We start from the raw sequence: 19,741 nt of genomic DNA, 5'->3' as shown, positions 1-19,741 counted from the left end.
GAGAATTGTGCCTTTAAGTCCTATTTCAAGCGCAGACTGAGATAAACAAAACGATAAGAAAGCTAAAATTAAATGCTTATAAAGTTGAGGCAATTGAAAAGTATGAAATAAGACATGAGAGGTAAACAGCTGCATTTCAGGATTATCCTACCACTTTTATGTTTTCATGGTTTTCATCTGCTAAGATTTTTTCTTTATGTTTAAATAGATAAATATGCACAGACACATATCCTTTGTATACATACTTATAGAAAGGCAAAGTATGTACCTGTACTTTCACCAGTTCAGAAGGGATCCCGAGACTGAAGGAATCCCAGCTTCTGAAAATGGTGGAAGCTGTCTTGCAAAACACAAGGAATATGCAAGACAGGGAAAAAAAAAATAAATCAAATGAATGCTGGAATACAAAAGAGGAAGGATTGCATATGTAATGGTCAACAGGATTTTGTGAAGAACATGAAAGGCAGCAATTACATTTATAACAGTCATCTATTCAATAGTCTCTTCAGTGTGTATTGATGGTCACCAAATAACGAAGGGTAATCAAACCGGGCATTTAAGTGACTGCCCAAAATCTGTCAGAAAATAATTAAATTTTGATTTCCCAAGTCCTCTGGGCTCTATTTCCTTTAAAGAAAAACTACACATACATAAACTGGCTCAAAAAGGAAATTACCAGCATTTATAACTCCTAGGTAAGAACCAGATAAAACGTGTGTATGAGAAATCTGGCTGACAGGTGACATGCAAGGTGGAGAAACAAGCTCACGGATCACAGACTTTCTCAGTCAGTTCAAGTTTTTGTTGACAACGAATGGAAGAGAGAGAAGGCTCCTCTCTTTCACTCCTTTTCTAAGATTTTTCCATTGTTGTCAGCAAAACAGTACGTAATGGTTTAAGTGCAGAATACTAAAATATTAATTCCTACGCCCTAGTTTTGTGCTCTGTGCACACTCCTAAAGTGTGATAAGTTACTTATTTTGGTTGCCTGATAAAAAATTGATCAATTCTGATCAGTGTGAACCTCTTAAAAAGCCTGTTTTTACTCAGGTGTAAACCTAAAAGCCACCACAACAAAGCAGCTTTTGTGCATTCCAAAGGCAAAAAAATCACAGTGCAGTATCACAAACGAAACAGTCTTCAATAAGTTATACTGAATGACAGCAGTTCATTCTTTTAATACAAAAGAGTATTAAGTCTGAAAATTTCACAGCAGACAAACTCTGAATAAATATTATGATTACAGCATTCTCAAAACTACCTGAAACATGCAACATCTATTTGGTTTTGTGTATTCATGATTCTGTTTCCTAGACTTTACCTATCGATTTATCAAATCTCAAAAATATAAATTCAGATTAGTACAGCTTATTTCAGCACTTAAAATTATTTCCCATCAGTTTCTGTAATGACAATGACTCAGTTTTCACTTTCTTACTCAAAGCTGAATCTTCGTTGTTAAATCTGCTTTCACCTCTCTTCTGAAATTTGGATTTTTGCAGTAGGAACTGAGTTCAAAACCTCTTATTTTCATAATAAAAGTATCCAACAATGATTTACTAAGAATACGATCCATTTATTTATTTATTTACAGTTCAGACTTTAATCAAAAGAAGAAGTCAGCATTTTTTACGATTAAGAGTCACTCCCGAGGCTGAGCATAAGAACTAACTTCACCTTCAGTAGCGCAATGTCAAAAAACGGCTTAGGAAATTGTATCACGTGTTATTTTAAACAAAGTAGATGGTACTTCAGTCTCTTATTCTGGATCACAGACTAATTCATATACAAATTGCATGAGGGTAAAGTATTAGTGATATTATGTTAAATTACAATTAAAACTTAATTACTACAACTTTAACTTCACCATGGCAGCCAGTGTTGGCTTTCTAGAGGGCAATTGTTAAAAAACCCAAAATGTACACAGCCTATGGTTCCAGGTGCTTCATCGGATTATCTAATGCCTTTAATTATCGTTCCTATGGTTCCAAGTGCTTCATCGGATTATCTAATGCCTTTAATTATCGTTATTTCAAACCTTCACATGGTTAGTCAGTTGAAAATACATCAAAAGAATTAAAACATCACCATATTTTAAGATAGTCTATGACTATATTTTAAGACAGTCCATGGCTTTCTCACAACATTTAAATACAATCTTCAGAGTTGTTGATTAGGTTTATTACTCTAAAAATCCTCTTGCTGTTTTGAGAAATCAAGCATTTTTTTCATTTATCAATTCTTAGGAAGTTAGGGCACCACCTCTACATCTACATAGTTACAGTGTTAGGATAGATACACACGGAAGTGTTCATCCCTGGGCAGTTTATAACCTCTCTTCTATGAAGATATCATGACACTGACATAAAAAACTAAGAATACATCAGCACAAGGGAGTTTGTTTCTATATCTAATTCTGCCCAACAAAGCCACAGTCATAGGCAAGAAAAGTTCTAACCAAGATTACTTTTCCCTGTATAAGAGCCCAGAGCAAGCAAACAGATTACACAGGGACTCTAAGTTATAATTGTTCTGCCATGTTTTCATACACACTATCAAAGCACACTTCCCAGTAAACAGCAGGTAGCATCTTCCTATTTAAATCTTGCACATTGAAGCATAAGACTGTTTTGTTTTCAGTACATCAGCTGAGTGTTGAATGCTCAGCCCCACATCCAACAGCCTTTGGCTTTTCCAGAGACACGGATTATCTGCCATGTGTGGCATATCGTAGAGCCACACACCCCTAGAGGGACTGGACCAAGATCAACAACGTATTTTGTAAACGGCATTGAAAAGCTGACAGATGGTAACAGCTGGGACAAATTCGATTAAAAGATACACTTTTAAATAAAAAAAAATTATACAATGGGACTTTTCATTGCATGTTATTTCTTTTTTCGTTGCATATGATTTCCATTGCTGTTCAAGATGCTGTTCTTTGTACGCAGTTCCCATACACCAGCCAGTTTCCACAATTAAAGAGAGCACTAGACTAGCATAAACGGGCAAACATCCATGGAAGTCAACAGAGCTGCATAATTTTCCCCTTTGGCGTACATACAACTTCTAGTGAAACACTGCAGGGGTGAAGCAGTGGGAGAAGCGGCTGTACAGAAACACAGCCCCACAGCTCCAGTGAAGCTGCCAGTTGGGATGTAGAAGCTTTGCTGTCCTAAAAAAGACTCCTAGTCCAAAATCATCTAGAAGCTGATGGTAAATTACTGACATCCTTTCAGTTCTAGCATGCCTATTAATTACAGTGTTATAGTTAATTTAATTTCTGCACTCTGAATTCCACTTCAAATACACCATTAGCTGTTCCTGTCTTCATTCATAGCTTTTTTCATTAGCACACCTGGAATGTCTCCAAGGCAAGCATCTCAGTAAGGAGATGAAGTCATGTCAGAAATATTCATTAAATCCATCGGATGTACTAACAAATCAATCAAGTACCAATGCGCCTTTCAAAAATTTTCTTTTTGGCAGCTGTTTAAAAAGGGATCCACCTGAATTTACAACAACAAAACACACTAGGCCTGCAATACTGTGCTTACGAGCTATATCCACTAGTGCAGAATAACAGTCACTTAAATTTCTTTGTAATGTAAGAGGAATGGGTTAATTTTAAATTCTTGAATTAAATTTGAATTTAATGAATTAGGTAATTTTAAATCAAATAATTACAATTTAATTAAAATATAGTTTTCTTATGGAGATGAATTTCTATAATAGTCTGGCAATCACTCTCATTCATTAATCCAAAATATTTTCCCTGCTGTTTTAAAACTAATACGAAATTGCAAGCAAGTTACAGTGCATTATGATTTTTAAAAATCAAAGAAAAATCAGGAAATTTAAAAATTAAATTCCCTCCCATTTACAAAGGTAATACAAATCTGGTTTGCAGCAGCTATATCATGATGCTACTTGTACACCAATCAGCCAAACTCACATTCAATCAAGTAACTAAAAACTAACCACTTTGCAAAACTAGTTCTTATTCTCTCAACCTTTGTATTATTTTCTAATCTTAACGTAAGAGACCTTGCTAAAACTGAGGGAAACTGACCTGTAATGAGAATTACTTAATGAGAATTGCTAAAACTGAGGGAAACTGACCTGTAATGAGAAATACTTAATGAGAATTGCTAAAACTGAGGGAAACTGACCTATAATGAGAATTACTTTATTACAGAAATAGCCTAATACGAGTGTTTGTGTGTATACAAAATGCATAAGCAGGTTAATTTTGTCCAAAAGATGCTATTATGCAACAGTAGTTTTGTAAATAATGCATATCATAAATGTATATAACATATCTACCTATACTTTATCTATTCATGCCTTCATGGGTTTCCAGTAAGAATAGAATGTCACAAGTTCAGTGTCACAGAAGGGCATGAAAAAAACAAATCAATTTACAATCCATTAGACTGAAACAAGACACTGGAGGGGATGGAGGAGAGAGCGCAAGAGCCAGAGAGAGAGCAACTACACAAAGGAAAAGATTAGGGCATCAAAAAGATGAGTGAAGCTTTGTAGATGATCTTAGTTGGAGATTTCACATCACTGAAACACACTATCATGTCCTCCTAAATTAAATTCAGCTGAGCCAATTAGCTGAGCAGCTCTAGTGTTTGACATCACAGCAGGAGCAGACGATAATGAGGGCTCTGCAGCACCAGGGAGGTGGCAGAGTGTGTAACATTGTGAAAGACTAACACAAGTGATATATTCATTTTTTTAAAAACATTCTGAAGTCTACTACATTTCTTTTTGGCCCTCCCCTCATGATGAAGGAGGCAAAAAACCCAAAATATCTAAAGCTGTCTCCACTGACAGCAAAATTAGGACAACACAGAGCACTTTACAAATCCTTCCTGACTTGTAGTCAGTAAGACATTTCCTCCCTGAAAGACGTCTGTGGCTTGAGTGCAGGGTATCGTTCCCTAGTCAACCACCTCCTTCCTTATTTTACCAGTTCATAATAAATTCTCCTGGTTTAACAAATCTTTAGATTATGTTATTGCTCATGTAGTAATATTGCAGAGGAAATATGGTACTGTATTTATTTAGAATGCACAGTTATCCCTCGTTCTTAATATAAAATGACTCTAATAAGAATTATGATGTACAGAAAACTTGCATGGATATTCCCTTCCAATTTCTATACTCTTCACACAAAACATTTTTGTCTCTATTTGTCTTGCAGAAGAGTCTTTCAGGTAAATCAACAGAATACTCTTAATGGGAATAGCTGACTAAAAGCAGGAAAAACATATATTTGTGCTTAACATTTGTGTCTGTCCTGCTTAATTAAGCACTTCCAAGGCATTTCTAAAACCCTGTTTGGCTTTTATAAATATTTATTAAAACCTAATTAAATGTCTCACGCATATTAACTATATAAAATATAGATAAAACTACAAATACAACAACAACAACACAAACAAGCAAAAAAAAATGCCACCAGACACCTTATAAGCGCTACACATAACCAGGTATTGTTTACTCAGAATAATCTGATCCATTACCAAGAGCAGTCTTTCTGATGGTATAAGCAGGCTCGCTCTAACCCTACTGTCTCCCACCTCTTTCCAATGGCACAGCGTTAATGTCATGTTTTACTCCCTCTAAATAGCAACAATGACAAATAATAGAGAAACATACAAGTCACTAACTGTGTAAGTAGCTTTATTCTGGATTTCTGTCCACTACAGCATCCATAGAGATATTTGCACATGACAATAACTCAACTATTGTCACAAAGTAAACTGCATAGAAAAATCTCCACCTAGTTTCCTTGAAGAACCACACAGAAGAGAGCTGAGGATTATGATCAGAAGGGAACTTATCTTAAATAGAACAGAATAAATTCTTTTTGCAATAATGTACTTAAAAGTCACAGTTTTAAGCAAGGAACAGAAGGTTGCAGGAACATTAGATGATTTGGTAGTATAGCAATAATCTACCAGCTACCAGCTACATCAATGTCAATCATGAAAAATGAACAATTTTTCTCCTTTAGCTTAAAGTACTCTGAGAGCAATATAATTTTAAATGCACTAGGTTTTTTATCTTACAAATAATTCAGATTATTTTAACCCCAATTTTCTTATTTCCCCAAGCAAATTATCTTAACAATTTCATGTACTTAGATAGCAGTAGCTATTTCATTAAAACATGTAATCTTCACTCAAATAAATTCTCCATAACGGAAGTGTACCTTTTCTCAACCTAGTCCACTTGATTCTGAACACAGCGTTGAGTATTCAAAATGTTCAATTTTAAGCTGTCAAAATACCACATTTACCACCAGGTCCACGGAGCTGCTTCCAAAGCCCCACTGCCCAAAACTAATCCATTGCCTTTCAGTCTAAGAAACAAGAGTCATCCTGACATCAGAGAACACTTAACATGAACTAAAGACTTCATGCATTTAATACAAAAGCATCAGGCTTCATTTATACATGGAGTGGTTGTTTTCAAACATTTGAACAAAATTCCTATGCACCATTCTTGTGTCACTGGCAAAAAAACCTCAAGCACTGAAGATACTAAGAGATTATTCAGATAACCGGAATAAGGTTAGGTATTTCTAATTGTGCCGTTCTTTCGGTTTGGGATTGTTTTTCAAATAGAAATATATTGCATTTGGTACTAAATTAATTTCTGAGCCAGCATACAGTTTTGTATCATTTTTGAACTTTGACTTTGGAAGGTATCTTAAGTGTAATTTCACGTGTATAATTTTAGATATAATTTCTAATTGCTAACCCAGACCAATGGGCACTTAGACGACATCTGAGATCACTGCAATACAAGTATGACACCTTTCAGAAGAAAGGCTTGTACTATTTAACATGAGACAAACAACAAAGGAGTATCTCATCTTTCTTCAGAGAAGTGCATCTTTATGCACATAAATATATGCACCTATTTTCATGCATTTTATATAATAATTGTATAGCAGTAATTAATGAGTTATTTCATTGCCTGTGTCTCCATTAGTTCAATATCATTATTATCAAAGTTCATTCATCCCTCTCCCTAATTTTTCAGATTAAACAGATAATAAAAATTAGTAACAGTGACAGTTTGGTATAAAAATATCACTATCAACAAGCCAACAAAATCTACCCAGATCTCTGCAACTTCTCTTTTGTAAACATCCATGTATTTGTAAACACAGTGATACAAAACATACCCCAAAAAACTTGGACTGGTCATATAATGGAAGAGCCTTATGGTAGGTCAAAGAAAAAACAAAGAAGTTTTCAACAACTTTTGAAGATATTTAACTTGAAATCCCTGACCATGAATAGTTGTGAAACGTGTAGAACACAGTAAATAATGGTGTTCAATGCAAAATGCAATTTTAGGTCAGCCAATGCTGTTCATGGATTTTTTTCAAACCTGGTAAGACATTTGGGACTAGAAGTTTCAACACTTCTGGTTTGTTTATGGCTTAAACTTTAAATGAAAGTTATAAAAGTCAATTAGTAAGAAAGGAATTTCAGCATAACACAGCTAATGTAATTAGATCAAAACATGAGTCACTTCCCTAAAGAAAAGACATGAGTCTGAAAAATTCTGAAGTGAGTCTGAACAACTCTGGACACTAGACTCTCATGACTTAAACGAAAAGCTTCATTTTGTTCTTCTGTTTTTAACCGCAAAAGGTAGAGAGTAACAAATCAAGTTTCAGTCCCAATAGTAAGATTGTCAAGGTTGTTTGAGGTTTTGTTTGTTGGTTGCGGGGGCGGGGAGGATGTTGGGAGTTTGAATGTTTGTGGGGTTTTTTGGTTTGTTGTCAATTTTGGGTTTTGTGTGGCTTTTTTTTTTTTTTTTTTGGGGGGCGGTGTTTGTGTGTGCAGTGTTGGGGTTTATTTCTTGTTTTTTTGTTTGGTTTGGGTTTTTTCAACATCTGCTCTTCTGTCACTTAATCTTCTATAATATCTGAAGATCAAAGGAATATAAAAAAGCGAAGAGAGACAGTGTGTGCAAGTCAAAAATCCATTAGAGCTGGTAATAAAAACTTTAAGTGGCTTTTTAAAAGAAAGTAAATTAATATATTGCAACTGGTCTGAAACAAAGACAGATGTCCAACAGCATGACAAGACTGAATCCCTACCAGCCTCTTTCACAACCTCTCCTCCAAAAATTTGTTCACAACAACAATTAAATAGAAAATTAAGTCTCACTGAGACAGAGTCTCCAAACAAATCGAGGGCAGACAATACAGCTTCTTCTTGAAGTGGTATTCAACTATTTATTTAAAGGCTGCATTTTATATATTGTAGCATGTCTAACTGTATTAATTGTATATAGCATAAGCTGTTATATTTAAAAATACTAAGAGATGGCTGATATTAGTGTCTACTCATTTTTTATACACTCTAAAAAAAACACTGAATGACAAATAAAATGTACCTACTTGATATATGGTGTCAAGATTCACAAGGGACATGTGGCCTTTCATGGCCATTACATGATTACAGTCAACACAGAACTGTTGTACAGGATAATACAATCTGGATCTGAACCACTGCCAGGGTGTTCACGCCACACAATCTGGTCATTTGGCCATAAGGGTGAGCTGGAAGAGTCAGTCTGCTGGCAACTAGCTTCAATGTACTTTCTTCTGAATTTTATATGAGCACAAGACAAATAAAGAGCATTCATAGCACAGCAGTCATATAAAGATAAACAATTGGTGTTAGGAATTTTTATTTATACCTGATATTTTGTAGGCCTCCATTTTTGTGTGTATTCTACATTGCCATAGTAGTTAAGAGTGAAAAGAATAGTTTATATAAAAAGCTAAGGCTCCTTTTCAAAAGTAAGTTATTTTGAAATAAAAATATCACACTAATACAAAAGCAAGGCTTACACTAAACGGTGAATCTCATTCTCCTCACTCAGCTGAGAATAAGTACTCAGGATAAAGAATACTGCTGGCTGACTTCAGCCAGGACACTGCTATGGAGACATGACCAGTTCTTACAAGAAATAAAACATTTCTGAGGTCAAAATCATAACATTCTTATGACTACCAGTATATTTTAAAAGAATAAAATAAGGAAGCACAGACTGTTATTTTTTTGAATTTCCTATCAAATTTGCCAGATATAATTAGGTCTGGTTAAGAAAGAAAGTTTATCATTCCTACATCATTGCATTTTGTTTTATTAAGTTTTTTTGTTTGATCTTGATTCAGTTTAAATGAAACAATTGTTCTCCAGAATTGTTAATGACTCTATATTGCATTTCTGTCTTTCACAACAATTAGGATGTTACAGGTGAAGCTCAAGATTTTCAGCAGACCAGCAGGGAAGGTCAAAGAAAACCATGTCTTTCGGTTTCCCCTGTCATGGATAGGGCTGCTAGATAACAACAGTTCCTACAATACAATTCGTTTGAATTTGGCATAAGTTGTATATACTGGTGGTTTTTACGTAGAAAGCTTCATTTTGCTGGATTATCTAGCTATCACCTAGTTCTCACTGACAATATTAATAAATTGTTAAAGACTGTATTTTTTTATTAAATGTAATGGTACTCACATGACAAGGCTTCAGTAGTTTCAAAGAAGTTGTGTGTGACACAAAATCTACATCCACACTCAGAGCAGAATAGCAGCTACCAATTTTGAGACCTATGGGCTTGGTAATTCCAGTACTTCCCGTTTAGGTTTATCTCTAGTGCTCTGAAGAAAGAGCCCAGAAGCTTTATGACTGACACTATTTTCCTGGCAACTTCACTTATAATCTGTTTTTATTAAACAGTATTTTAATTAAGTAGTCATTTAGTACAATACTTCGGTACAATAAAATGGCAGATTCTGTCCCTATCCTAATATACATGTTGCATATCCACAGTAATATCCTGCCCTAATTTTCCAAAGATCAAGTCTTACCTATAAAGAAAACTATTCAAAACAGTTTTAATTTATTTAACATCAATATTTTCCCTACGTAGTTTAAAGGTCCAGGTGAACATAGTAAAACCACAATTAGTTGGTTACTTGACTTGTTTCTTTCTGGCTTTGAGCAATTTAGCATATTTAGGTGCAATAAAGTTTTCCTCAAGGCTCTCATTCGTTACTGTTTTCGTCAGGCAGAAGCAACTTACATTCAGTGTCCATGCACTAAAGTCTAATTTTCTTCCTAGCCTTTTACTCCTGCAATAACAGACCACTCAGCAGCTACTAAAGCTCTATTAGAACAGACTGAATACTTGGACGTTTAGTCTTCTTTTGAGATATTAACGTTGCCTACATTTATTTCACTACTGTCAAAATGACTGAGAAAGACAATAAAAAATAATTCGCAAAAACTTCAAGAAAAACAACAACAACAAACCACACACACACACACAAAATAATTTTAAAAAGCACCACACAAATCCCTCATCTCTGAATTTCAGGAACTAACCAACAGAGGTCACTGTCAGAGTGATATTTTTTGGTGCATTCTTAATCTGAAGCTTGAGTATTTATCACCTGAACTGGAAGATGAGCAGTATCCCTTAGGTCAACATCAGCATCCCTGGAATCCATTGCACTATTGCGAATCTTTTATTCTACCTTAGGTTATCAGGACCATGAAGAAATTATATTCTTTTTCCTTTAAAGATTACAGTCTTAACTAATTAAGCTACATAAATAAATGTAAGCTTTAAAAATAGAAGTTTAAAAAAATCAGCAGGTGATTTGTTATAAACAACTGCAATACTTCATGGGTTCACTTACAGTTATTTTGATCATGCATAATTTTCACAGTGAAATATTTAACATGGGTGAATTCTGGGCACCATAAACTTACAGCATGTTTTAAGTCTGGCTGACAGTGAGTTAAAAAATAGAGTATTCAGAGTCACAATTTGAAAAAAAAAAAAAAAAAATCCATATTTTTCATGTTGTACCAAAAAGACTGTTTCTATTATTCATGCTACTACTTATCAATCAAAACAAACAAACAAGAAGGCTAGAAAACTTCACAGTTAGAAGCAGAGAAAAGGAATTTTGTGTTCAGCCCCTGGGTGTAAGTGGACTGACAACTACTGGATTTGCTGTGGTGCAGCTGAGAATACACGCTCCTCTGAACTGCTGAAATAACAAAGATTATTTGGGAGAGTTTGTGGATGCAGATACTAGTTGGCTGCTTTTTTTGTTCCCCTCCATATCCTTTACAGTGATTTCAGCACAGCCAAAATGTAGTCAGACACCAAGACTCCATCTGCAAAGGAAGTCTGATTTGCAGCTGTTTCTGAGATCCAGGGTACCTGTCTGTTTGAAGCCAGGAAGACACACATCTGACCTTTTTTAAAAAAAGGCTATTTTTAAACCTATGAAGAGCATAAATGCAGTTTAAGACTTAATGGGCCCAACTTATTGTGGTAAAATTATCCAAGCTTATCCTTGGTGAGACACATTGCACTCAAGTGCAAGTGTATCAGCCTAATAATGGTGACACAGGGGAGAGTTAGGCTCTTCAATTTCAAGGTGAGAAGGGCATTCATCATTTCAGTGTTCTAAAAGCGACTTCCTACTTCTCTACTTCAGGTGCCTGTATCAGTAACACAATGGATAGCCTAAGCCCCCCTCCCATCCTCATGATGTTTAAGATGCTCAGGAGCTTATAGGGAGTAACAGAAAAGGCTGTTGCTGGAGAAAAAAAAACACTTCTCTGCTCTGCTTGGCCATGGTAGGTAGGACAAAAACTGACGGGCTAAAAGCGTAGTACAGAAAGTTCAGGTTAAGCATCACGGAAAACAGCAAGTGTGCTGAAGCGTGGAAGAGATTGCCCAGGGAAGCTGTTACATCTCTGTCACTATAGATCTTTAAGACTAAGACAGAAAACTATTTATCAGGAATGATACAGATATAATGGGTGCTGCCTTGGGCAGGAAGATGGCCCGGAGACATCCTGAAGTTCCTTTCAGATCTATTTTTGCACAACATGGCTCATGAAACAAAGTTGCTTTTGTTAAAATGCAGATAGATATCCTTTCCAAATAGCCGTCCAAAATCCTACAGCACTTTGTGAGGGCTTCTTGCTATCACAGAAACACAACATTGCCAAATAAATTCAGATGATCTCACCTTGTTTCTAGCCAAACCTCTCCTTAGCCCGAAAGTCAAATCCTCTTCAGTGATTTTCCAGCCTCTTAACCAATGGATGATGGCTGACCGTTGTATGGCTCACCCTGCAGGTCAGTGCAAGTCTAATTCAAGTCACATTCCTTCTTCTGTGTAGATTTTATGATATGTTTTTAAAGAGAGATTCCTCCAATGGATTTCCCTAAATTGGATAATAAACTCATACTGCACCAACACAATACTGTTTTTGAAGGGAAGGATGGAAGGTACAAACTATTTCAACACTTGCAGTTTCTTTGTGGTTTTTTGGGCTTTTGGATTTGCTTGTGATTTTTGGTAGTTTGGAAAACTACTCATATTACTTCTCGTATTTAACCATTTGCTATGGTATTTTCAAGCTTTCCTTCATAAGTAGAGGTCTGAAAAATGTACTTGCATGAAAAAGAAAGTGACTATGTTCATATCATGATAATTTTAAGAACTGTGATTTTACATATACTCCAATTACTGCACAATTCACAATAAATTAATAAGATAAAAAGACAACACAGACCATTCACTGCAATCTTGTGAAAGTCTTCATGCTCCAGTTATGAAATCGGCTGATCACATCTGACAGCCGGCATTTTCACAGGCACATTTAGTCCCGTTAGTCTCGCTCATTAGACCTCCCTGGAAACACAGACCTGTCGAGAAGGTAAGTGCACAGAAGATTCCTTTTTCTCCTGTCATCACCCTTGATTTTAAAAATTAGGCAGAGGTGACAGAAAAAGTGCGGATTATAGTAATTTTCTCTTGTGACCACTCTATGAATAGGGGTTTGAGGTGCACCATAACGTGCGTACTACTAGAAGGGGTTGACAAGACAGTTAATAAAAGATTTGCCTTAGCAGCCATGAAGAGGGAAAAAAAAGCACAAGTATTAAGTTTCCAGAAGAGAAAACAAAAATACTGTCTAGAGTTTAGAGTAGGTCTATGACACAACTAACATTTAAACTAAAAAGAATGAGAACATGAGAATGGGCATAGAAAACAAACCAAAGCACCGAGCACAAGAATCATTGATGAATACCAAATGTGTCTTAATAGTTTAGTTCTGCTTTTATGCTTAGTAATAAAGCAGTTATTAGGTGAAAGATTATTTGTTCAGGTGAAAAATATGAAATTCATGAATTAGTGTTCACCAGGGTGATCGACAGGAGCAAGGTGTACACTGCTCAAAGCATCCCTGATAATACACAGCTCAGAGCTGGCAAACCCAGATCACTTCCAAGCTCCCCTTGCTGAACTTGGATGTTTCACCATGAATGGTACAAACGGCCCTTCCTGGTTCCTTTAAGCCAGGACTGTACAGCAGATCTGTGCTTTCCCGCATGGAAAGAACAGCGCAATCTCATTATCTGCTGGTATCTGCTATTAGTGCACGTCTTGTCATCATTATAACCCTAGAGACCACAGTCCTAGCCTATCTATAGATATGCCAGACATCAAGGCTAACTTTGTTTTATAAAGCATAATGCAGACAATTTGGAGACAAAAACTCCATGAGGTTTATAGTCTCCAACGCACAGGCCCAGCACGCTTGTTTTGACATGACATAATTTCTGGCTTGACAATACTGCACCTCCTTTCTGAAGCTCTCCTTGCCTTGGCCATAAATGTAAGGACTACCTACCCTTACGTCCACAAGATAAGCATGGTTGCAAAAGGACTAACTGCTTGCTAGCAAGATATAGAAATAAATATGGAATAAAAAGGTATAAATTAGTAAATAAATGCATGAAATAAATAGACATTCCTCCTGCTGTGACCTGTCACCCCTTTCAAGGCTAAACTCTGTAAATTTTCCTCAGCTTGTCACTGAAGGAGAATGAACAGTTAAAAGGGAAGAAATTAAGAAAAGTATGAAGATTACACTGTCCACATAACATCTAGCAACATAGGTATCTATACAGGCATTCCCTAGGGACATCAATCAGATAGTTAACTTGAGAGTTTTCTTTCTGTTGCTAGTTCAATTTTGTTTCTGTGGGAATTATGCCCATATGAAAACTGAAAGGATATATAGCAGCTGGGTTGGGGGTTTTTCTGTTTGGTTTGGGGTTTGGTTTTTGCTGTTTTTTTTTGGATAGATTCTTTTTTTGTTTGTTTTTTCTTGATTTCTTTAAAGTCAAAACCACACTGATATTACTGAAAAAAAAAAAGTTTCCTTCTGTAAGCTAAATACAAATACTGATGGAACAGCCAATAATCTGCCTGTGAACTATTGCAGTGGCTTTAGTTTCAGAGGAGACCTAAGTAGATATCTAAGCACAGGTCAGAAACTGCCCTGATATATTGAATCTGGGTCTAAAAATAAAAAGAAATCAAAATACTGTGTATATTTATTTATTTATTATTTATTTTTCTCTACAATAGTTGGACAAAACACTGAAAATATGAATAGGGTGATGGGAAGGGAATTGTCAGAGTTCTGATTTTCTGGTACAACTGAAGGCTGACATACTGTAGAATTAGTCTTCCACACATATATGGCCATAAAGTAAATGCCACATTCCAGTACTATTAAATCTACAGCTACTGAATATTGTTAATGGTTTAAAAGGCGAGTCTCTTAAAAAAAAAAGTCGCATAGAAGCTTTTCCAAACAGGCAGGGAACCCAGGTACTTCAGGGGAATTAAGGCCTCAATCAGTATTACAATATTGTATCTGGACTGCAGATCGTGAGGCTAAATGTATAACATTGCCTGGAAGTGAACTATTAATATCAGGGAATACACACCAAGTATTTTCCCTCCCAGAGTTCATAATACTTCTTAAAATACAAATCTATCTAAGGTAATCCTTATCACAAAAGCCAGTCTCTGTCTGTGCAAGTTCAGTATTTCAGAGGATGATTTTCTAAAAGAAGAGTAAATCACCAATTCATGAAAAACATGTTAATTGCCCTAATGTAAAAACAAACAAAACAAAACAACACAACCCAAAAAATCAGGCTAGTACATCCACCGTCAAAGAGTTTGTAAACTTATCAGTGGAAACAGCAAATATGAATAACATTCCTGTAAGGATCCCGAGGGAATGCAAGTAAAAGAAGCAAATATGGGATGGAACATTCATGGTAATGGAAAAATCCTCCAAAAAGAAAAAGGGCAACTTTTCACAAGGAATCAATCCTCATTCCAGAATAATTCTTCCTGAAGATTTCACAGATAGGTTTACTTCAGCAAGGATTTCCACCTAAGTTTACGTTACTGTTTTCCACAAACATTTGGAAGAATGAGTATCTGAAAGTTTCCATTATAAGAAAGAAGTGTGTTCAAATCATTATGGATAACCATTTATCATTCAAAGTCTCACTCCACACTTTTTGTTTGCTTCTTGATGAATACATGAAAAGTACTTTGGAAACACTTTTTCCTTTGCTTGAGAAACTACTAAGTGAGTTAAGGACACCTTCTCCTGAGCATCTTTGTACAAAGTACGCCTGCTCTGATTATAATTCATACATCCCAGTCAGAGGCTGTCTACTTACCTCTGAATGGACACTGATTATGCCTCCATTAGCAAACAACCTGGTGCCATAGGAACTGATCAGCAGACAAAAGTGTTTCGTGCTGAGGTTGCTGTATCCATATGCATATGCTATTGGAGGCTTTTACCTCTGACTAAGTTTAACAGAGTCCCCTCCACTGAACATCCACAATGCATGTTTTGGAAGAAAAGCATTTTGTGCAACCAAGAACCATGGGGTGCCATGAGTGACCAACCAATCTTGAGACTAAAATGAGGTTTGATATATAAAAAACATTTGAGAATCCCTGTTTTGCAGAGTATGAGTTTGTCTGTGATTTTCTGCAAAATGGCTAATAACAATTCTTACACGATGCTGTAAAATGCTGTTTGGGTCAAGTAATTACTGCTTACTGAACATGACTGTATTCCACAAGAACGAGGATACTCACCTTTGCTAGCTCCTTTATTTATGAAAGATGAACATTCTTAAGCAATATAATCTTTTTAACAACAACTACATCTTTTTAGGATCTTCAGAACAGCTGTCAAACCTTAATATTCGCCCTTTTCTTTAAAACATATGTTTAATGAAACAAGGAATTAAAGAGAAAACTTGCTTGACATGCAAAAGTAATATTTTCTGCTTAATGAACTCATAATATCACAGAATAAGTGTCATGAAAAATAGCATTGATACCAGTAAAAACTTCTATATGACATACACCTATCATACAGCAATCTGAGTAAAAATCTTCAAAACCTCCATTAAATTTCCTGTCCAAGTTCTGAACAACTTTAAATATTTGTCACACAGTTTTTCCATAGCCAGGGAGCAGAATAGGAAGAGAGAAAGCAGGGACTGTTATTACTAAACAAAATTAACTATGCATTACTACTTTAGGCAACTGTAATGATTCATTTCTATAAAAACAAATTCAAATTTAATTATATAATTCTTGTGTTTTCATTAAAAATACATTGATAGTGGAAGCTTTCTGTATTATGCTGTTTATAATCACTTCCACTTCACAACAAATGAGCAGACACGTTCATTATAAAAGGTCTATGGGCCAACAGTCAAGTCCCGAGTACTCAGATACTCAGCCACTAAACATTTCCTTCAGCTTACACTATCTCTGCACTTCAAATTCATTCCTTACAAATGCTAGTAACTTCATAATGCAATCCATAAGCTCAAATGCTGCTGTTAACTTAGGTTCCTACCTGCAAAGGGAACAGGTGCATCTTTATCCAAAGCAACAAGGGGAGGATCCAAAATTACAGTGTCATTATTTTCAGTTATGATTCCGTGGTATGATGTCTCAATCCAGGGCTTGTGTTTGTTCACTAGAAAAGAAATAGTATGTCTAATTAATTTGACTTGTGTTTTACACTCATTTAGCTCATTTTATCTTTAAAGAGAAATTATTCAGTGTACATCCAATATTAATGTTATTACTCGAAAGTCACTAACAAGATCACAAAGTGCTTTATAAACATTCAAATATTAAACCAGTATTATATGCGTATTGTACTGCAATTCATTGATGAGAAAAACAAGACTTACAGACATCCCAGTTAAGACACTAAAAAAGGTGCCAATTTTCAAAATATTTTTAATGTGTTCCCAACTGTAAGACATAATTAGTCAGACACTTTTGAAGGCATTGCTTTCAGTTGCAAAACTCTGATGCAAGAGGAAATATATCCAGAGAAACACAACTTTTATCAAGACACAGAGGCATGAAGGAGGGCAGGTGAGAACACTGGACTCTCTCATTTTATATTATTGGAAAAATATCTAAAATTACTTTTGTGTTCTGTACATTGTAGACAAAAAAAAAATAAACTTGTACATTTTAATCACTTGAAAGAAAAGTCACCGTTTCTCTTCTGTTAAACCAGCTTTAGTTATGCTTAAATGGGATCTGAAGTTTTTCTGTAAAATCTGTCCTTCAAATACAGATGTTGAACATTAAGATACCTGATTTTGAAGTGAAGAGGAAGATCACACAAAAAGACACTTTTAAATAGGGGATACACCACGCATCATCAGATTGTCTTACTCCTGAATCCTGTCAACATGCATCCCCCTCACCAGCCTTTTCCTATTTATTGGACAGTAGGAAGATGCATTTTCCCTTTCCTTTTCATTGTGTAGGAGGCTTAGCTTTGCTATGCTTATAAAAAGCATTTTGTTCCTGCAGCCACAATCTGAATGTTATGTTTTTGGAACTCCTACATGAGTAATACAATGGTGCTAGCCTAAACAATCTGCAATTTAAAGAATGTATTACCCCAGGCATGCAGGAACATTGCACTAAAGAATATTTACCACTTTTTTCACCAAGTCCAGATGCAAGGGAAATTTTATACATATTATTTAGTTCTGTGTACCAGATGCTGAGGAAAACATCTGCTAAGAACAGAAATCACCTCAAAGAGGGAGAGTTGACACAGTAAAAACAAATTGGAGCAGATAGGATTATTTAAAATAACCCCACTGTAAAAACACACAAACAAAATCCACATGCACACACACAACCATAAACTCTTTCCTGCCTTGCCTTATGTAAAGTTGCCAGACAAGAGTGAGTTTCAAGTTTCTCCTACATAGTTTCTTCTGTGTGAAGAAAGTGGCAATAAATGCCAAGACAAGAGAGGGCTCTGGCCACAGCAGAAGAGCTGGGCAATTAACAAATTATTTTGTTCACTGGCTATTTGGAAAAAGCAAGCAAATTTATGACAAACTGAAGTTCATTCTTTTTCTTTCTTGCTTGTTTAATCATTAGGAAATTGCAGACTCAGGAAGAATGATATGAGGTGCTTTTAAAGCTGAATTATTTTATATTCTAACCACTAACATGAGAACTTTGAGTACATTTATATGTTGCAATATATGTTCTTTCAGAAGAAAGCATACTTCACAGTGGTTTTATCCATTTTTGCAATAACTAAGCAACGGGAAAATTAAACTGGGGATGTGTCAGGGAAAGGTGAAATGGAAAAGAGGGAACTCAAATCTCTTCATCTTGTAATGACTTCACAGCCTGAGGAGAGATTGGCAAGTTTATGTAATAGGATGAAGGCCAAAAGTCTTGTCGATGTTGAAATATGAGAACTGATGGATGCAATTTCAGAGCTTTGTACGGCATTTGGGATTCCAGTTTGCAGGGCAGTTATTCCGTATCTGTTCTTTGAATACGTGAATTGCCTCAACATCAAGACACATAAATATGCTCCACTGGTACTCAGACTCAAAGGCTATGATTGACACATGCTGTACACAACAAAAAGCAATCTCTTGATTGAAGCCAGATACAATTTAAAATTAATGAAGTAGTAAAAAGGAATTTGCATGAAAAAGGAACTCCTTACGCAAATAAAAGTTCAAGTACCAAATCCAGCTTTTTCTTCCTCCTGGCTACGTTAATCGTCTGAACACTCACTAAAAACAAATTAAAAAAAAAAAAAAAAACAAAACCTCTACCAAAAACCAGCCAACCAAACAAAAAGCCCCTTTCCTCCTACTATGGATTCTACAGAATAGTTTTGGATGGCACTTTTGCTCAAGAAACCTTTTTTCCATTAGCGTCCCATGAGCCATAACAATAGCAAAATCAGTGACAGAAACGTAATTCCTTAAATTATGCTGGAGTGAGAAGAAAGTCCATTATAACAAGTTCCACAACTTAGCCCTAGATCTGAGATATAAAACACAGTAAAAGGTCAAATTATTTGCAAGCTCGTAGGAGGTGCATTTCCAAAGGAAAAATTATGGCTACACAAGCTTTGTATAACCTGTGGCACGGAAACTTTAAAATAATGGAAATCATCCACACTCTTTGGGAGTGCAAGACAATTGTTCAGATACAGGCTGTATTTATGTTTAGAGGAATAAACTGTGTTTTATCATAGACAACATATATAGAATATTAACAGACCTACTCAAATCTCATGAGCCGAGTAGATGTTATTTTTTAAAGTTTCAACTTTTTGACAGATCCCAATATCTGAAAAAATGACTTATTTTTTTACTATAATTGATTAGAACCTAAGTATCTTAATGTAAATATATACAGTTAAACTTCTCCTTTCCATCCACATTTAGTTTAAAA

At 35.5% G+C, this 19,741-nt stretch overlaps 1 protein-coding gene across 4 annotated transcripts in view; it reads right to left on the bottom strand.

Moving 5' to 3' along the window:
• Positions 1-19,741, bottom strand: part of CLSTN2 (calsyntenin 2) — a 439,253-nt gene that overhangs the window by 185,602 nt on the left and 233,910 nt on the right. For all 4 annotated transcript variants that reach the window (XM_065074409.1, XM_065074406.1, XM_065074411.1 and 1 more), the window contains one exon: positions 16,848-16,970. Coding sequence is in view for 1 of the 4 variants with exons in the window: in XM_065074406.1 (XP_064930478.1) it covers positions 16,848-16,970 (123 nt within the window). In the remaining 3 variants the exon portion in view is untranslated. The remainder of the gene's footprint in view (positions 1-16,847; positions 16,971-19,741) is intronic.

This window comes from Columba livia, chromosome 9 (genome assembly GCF_036013475.1).
Source record: "Columba livia isolate bColLiv1 breed racing homer chromosome 9, bColLiv1.pat.W.v2, whole genome shotgun sequence".
NCBI classification, from domain to species: Eukaryota; Metazoa; Chordata; class Aves; order Columbiformes; family Columbidae; genus Columba; species Columba livia.
The sequence above is the reverse complement of the archived record's forward strand: the minus strand, read 5'-3'. Positions and strand labels throughout refer to the sequence as shown.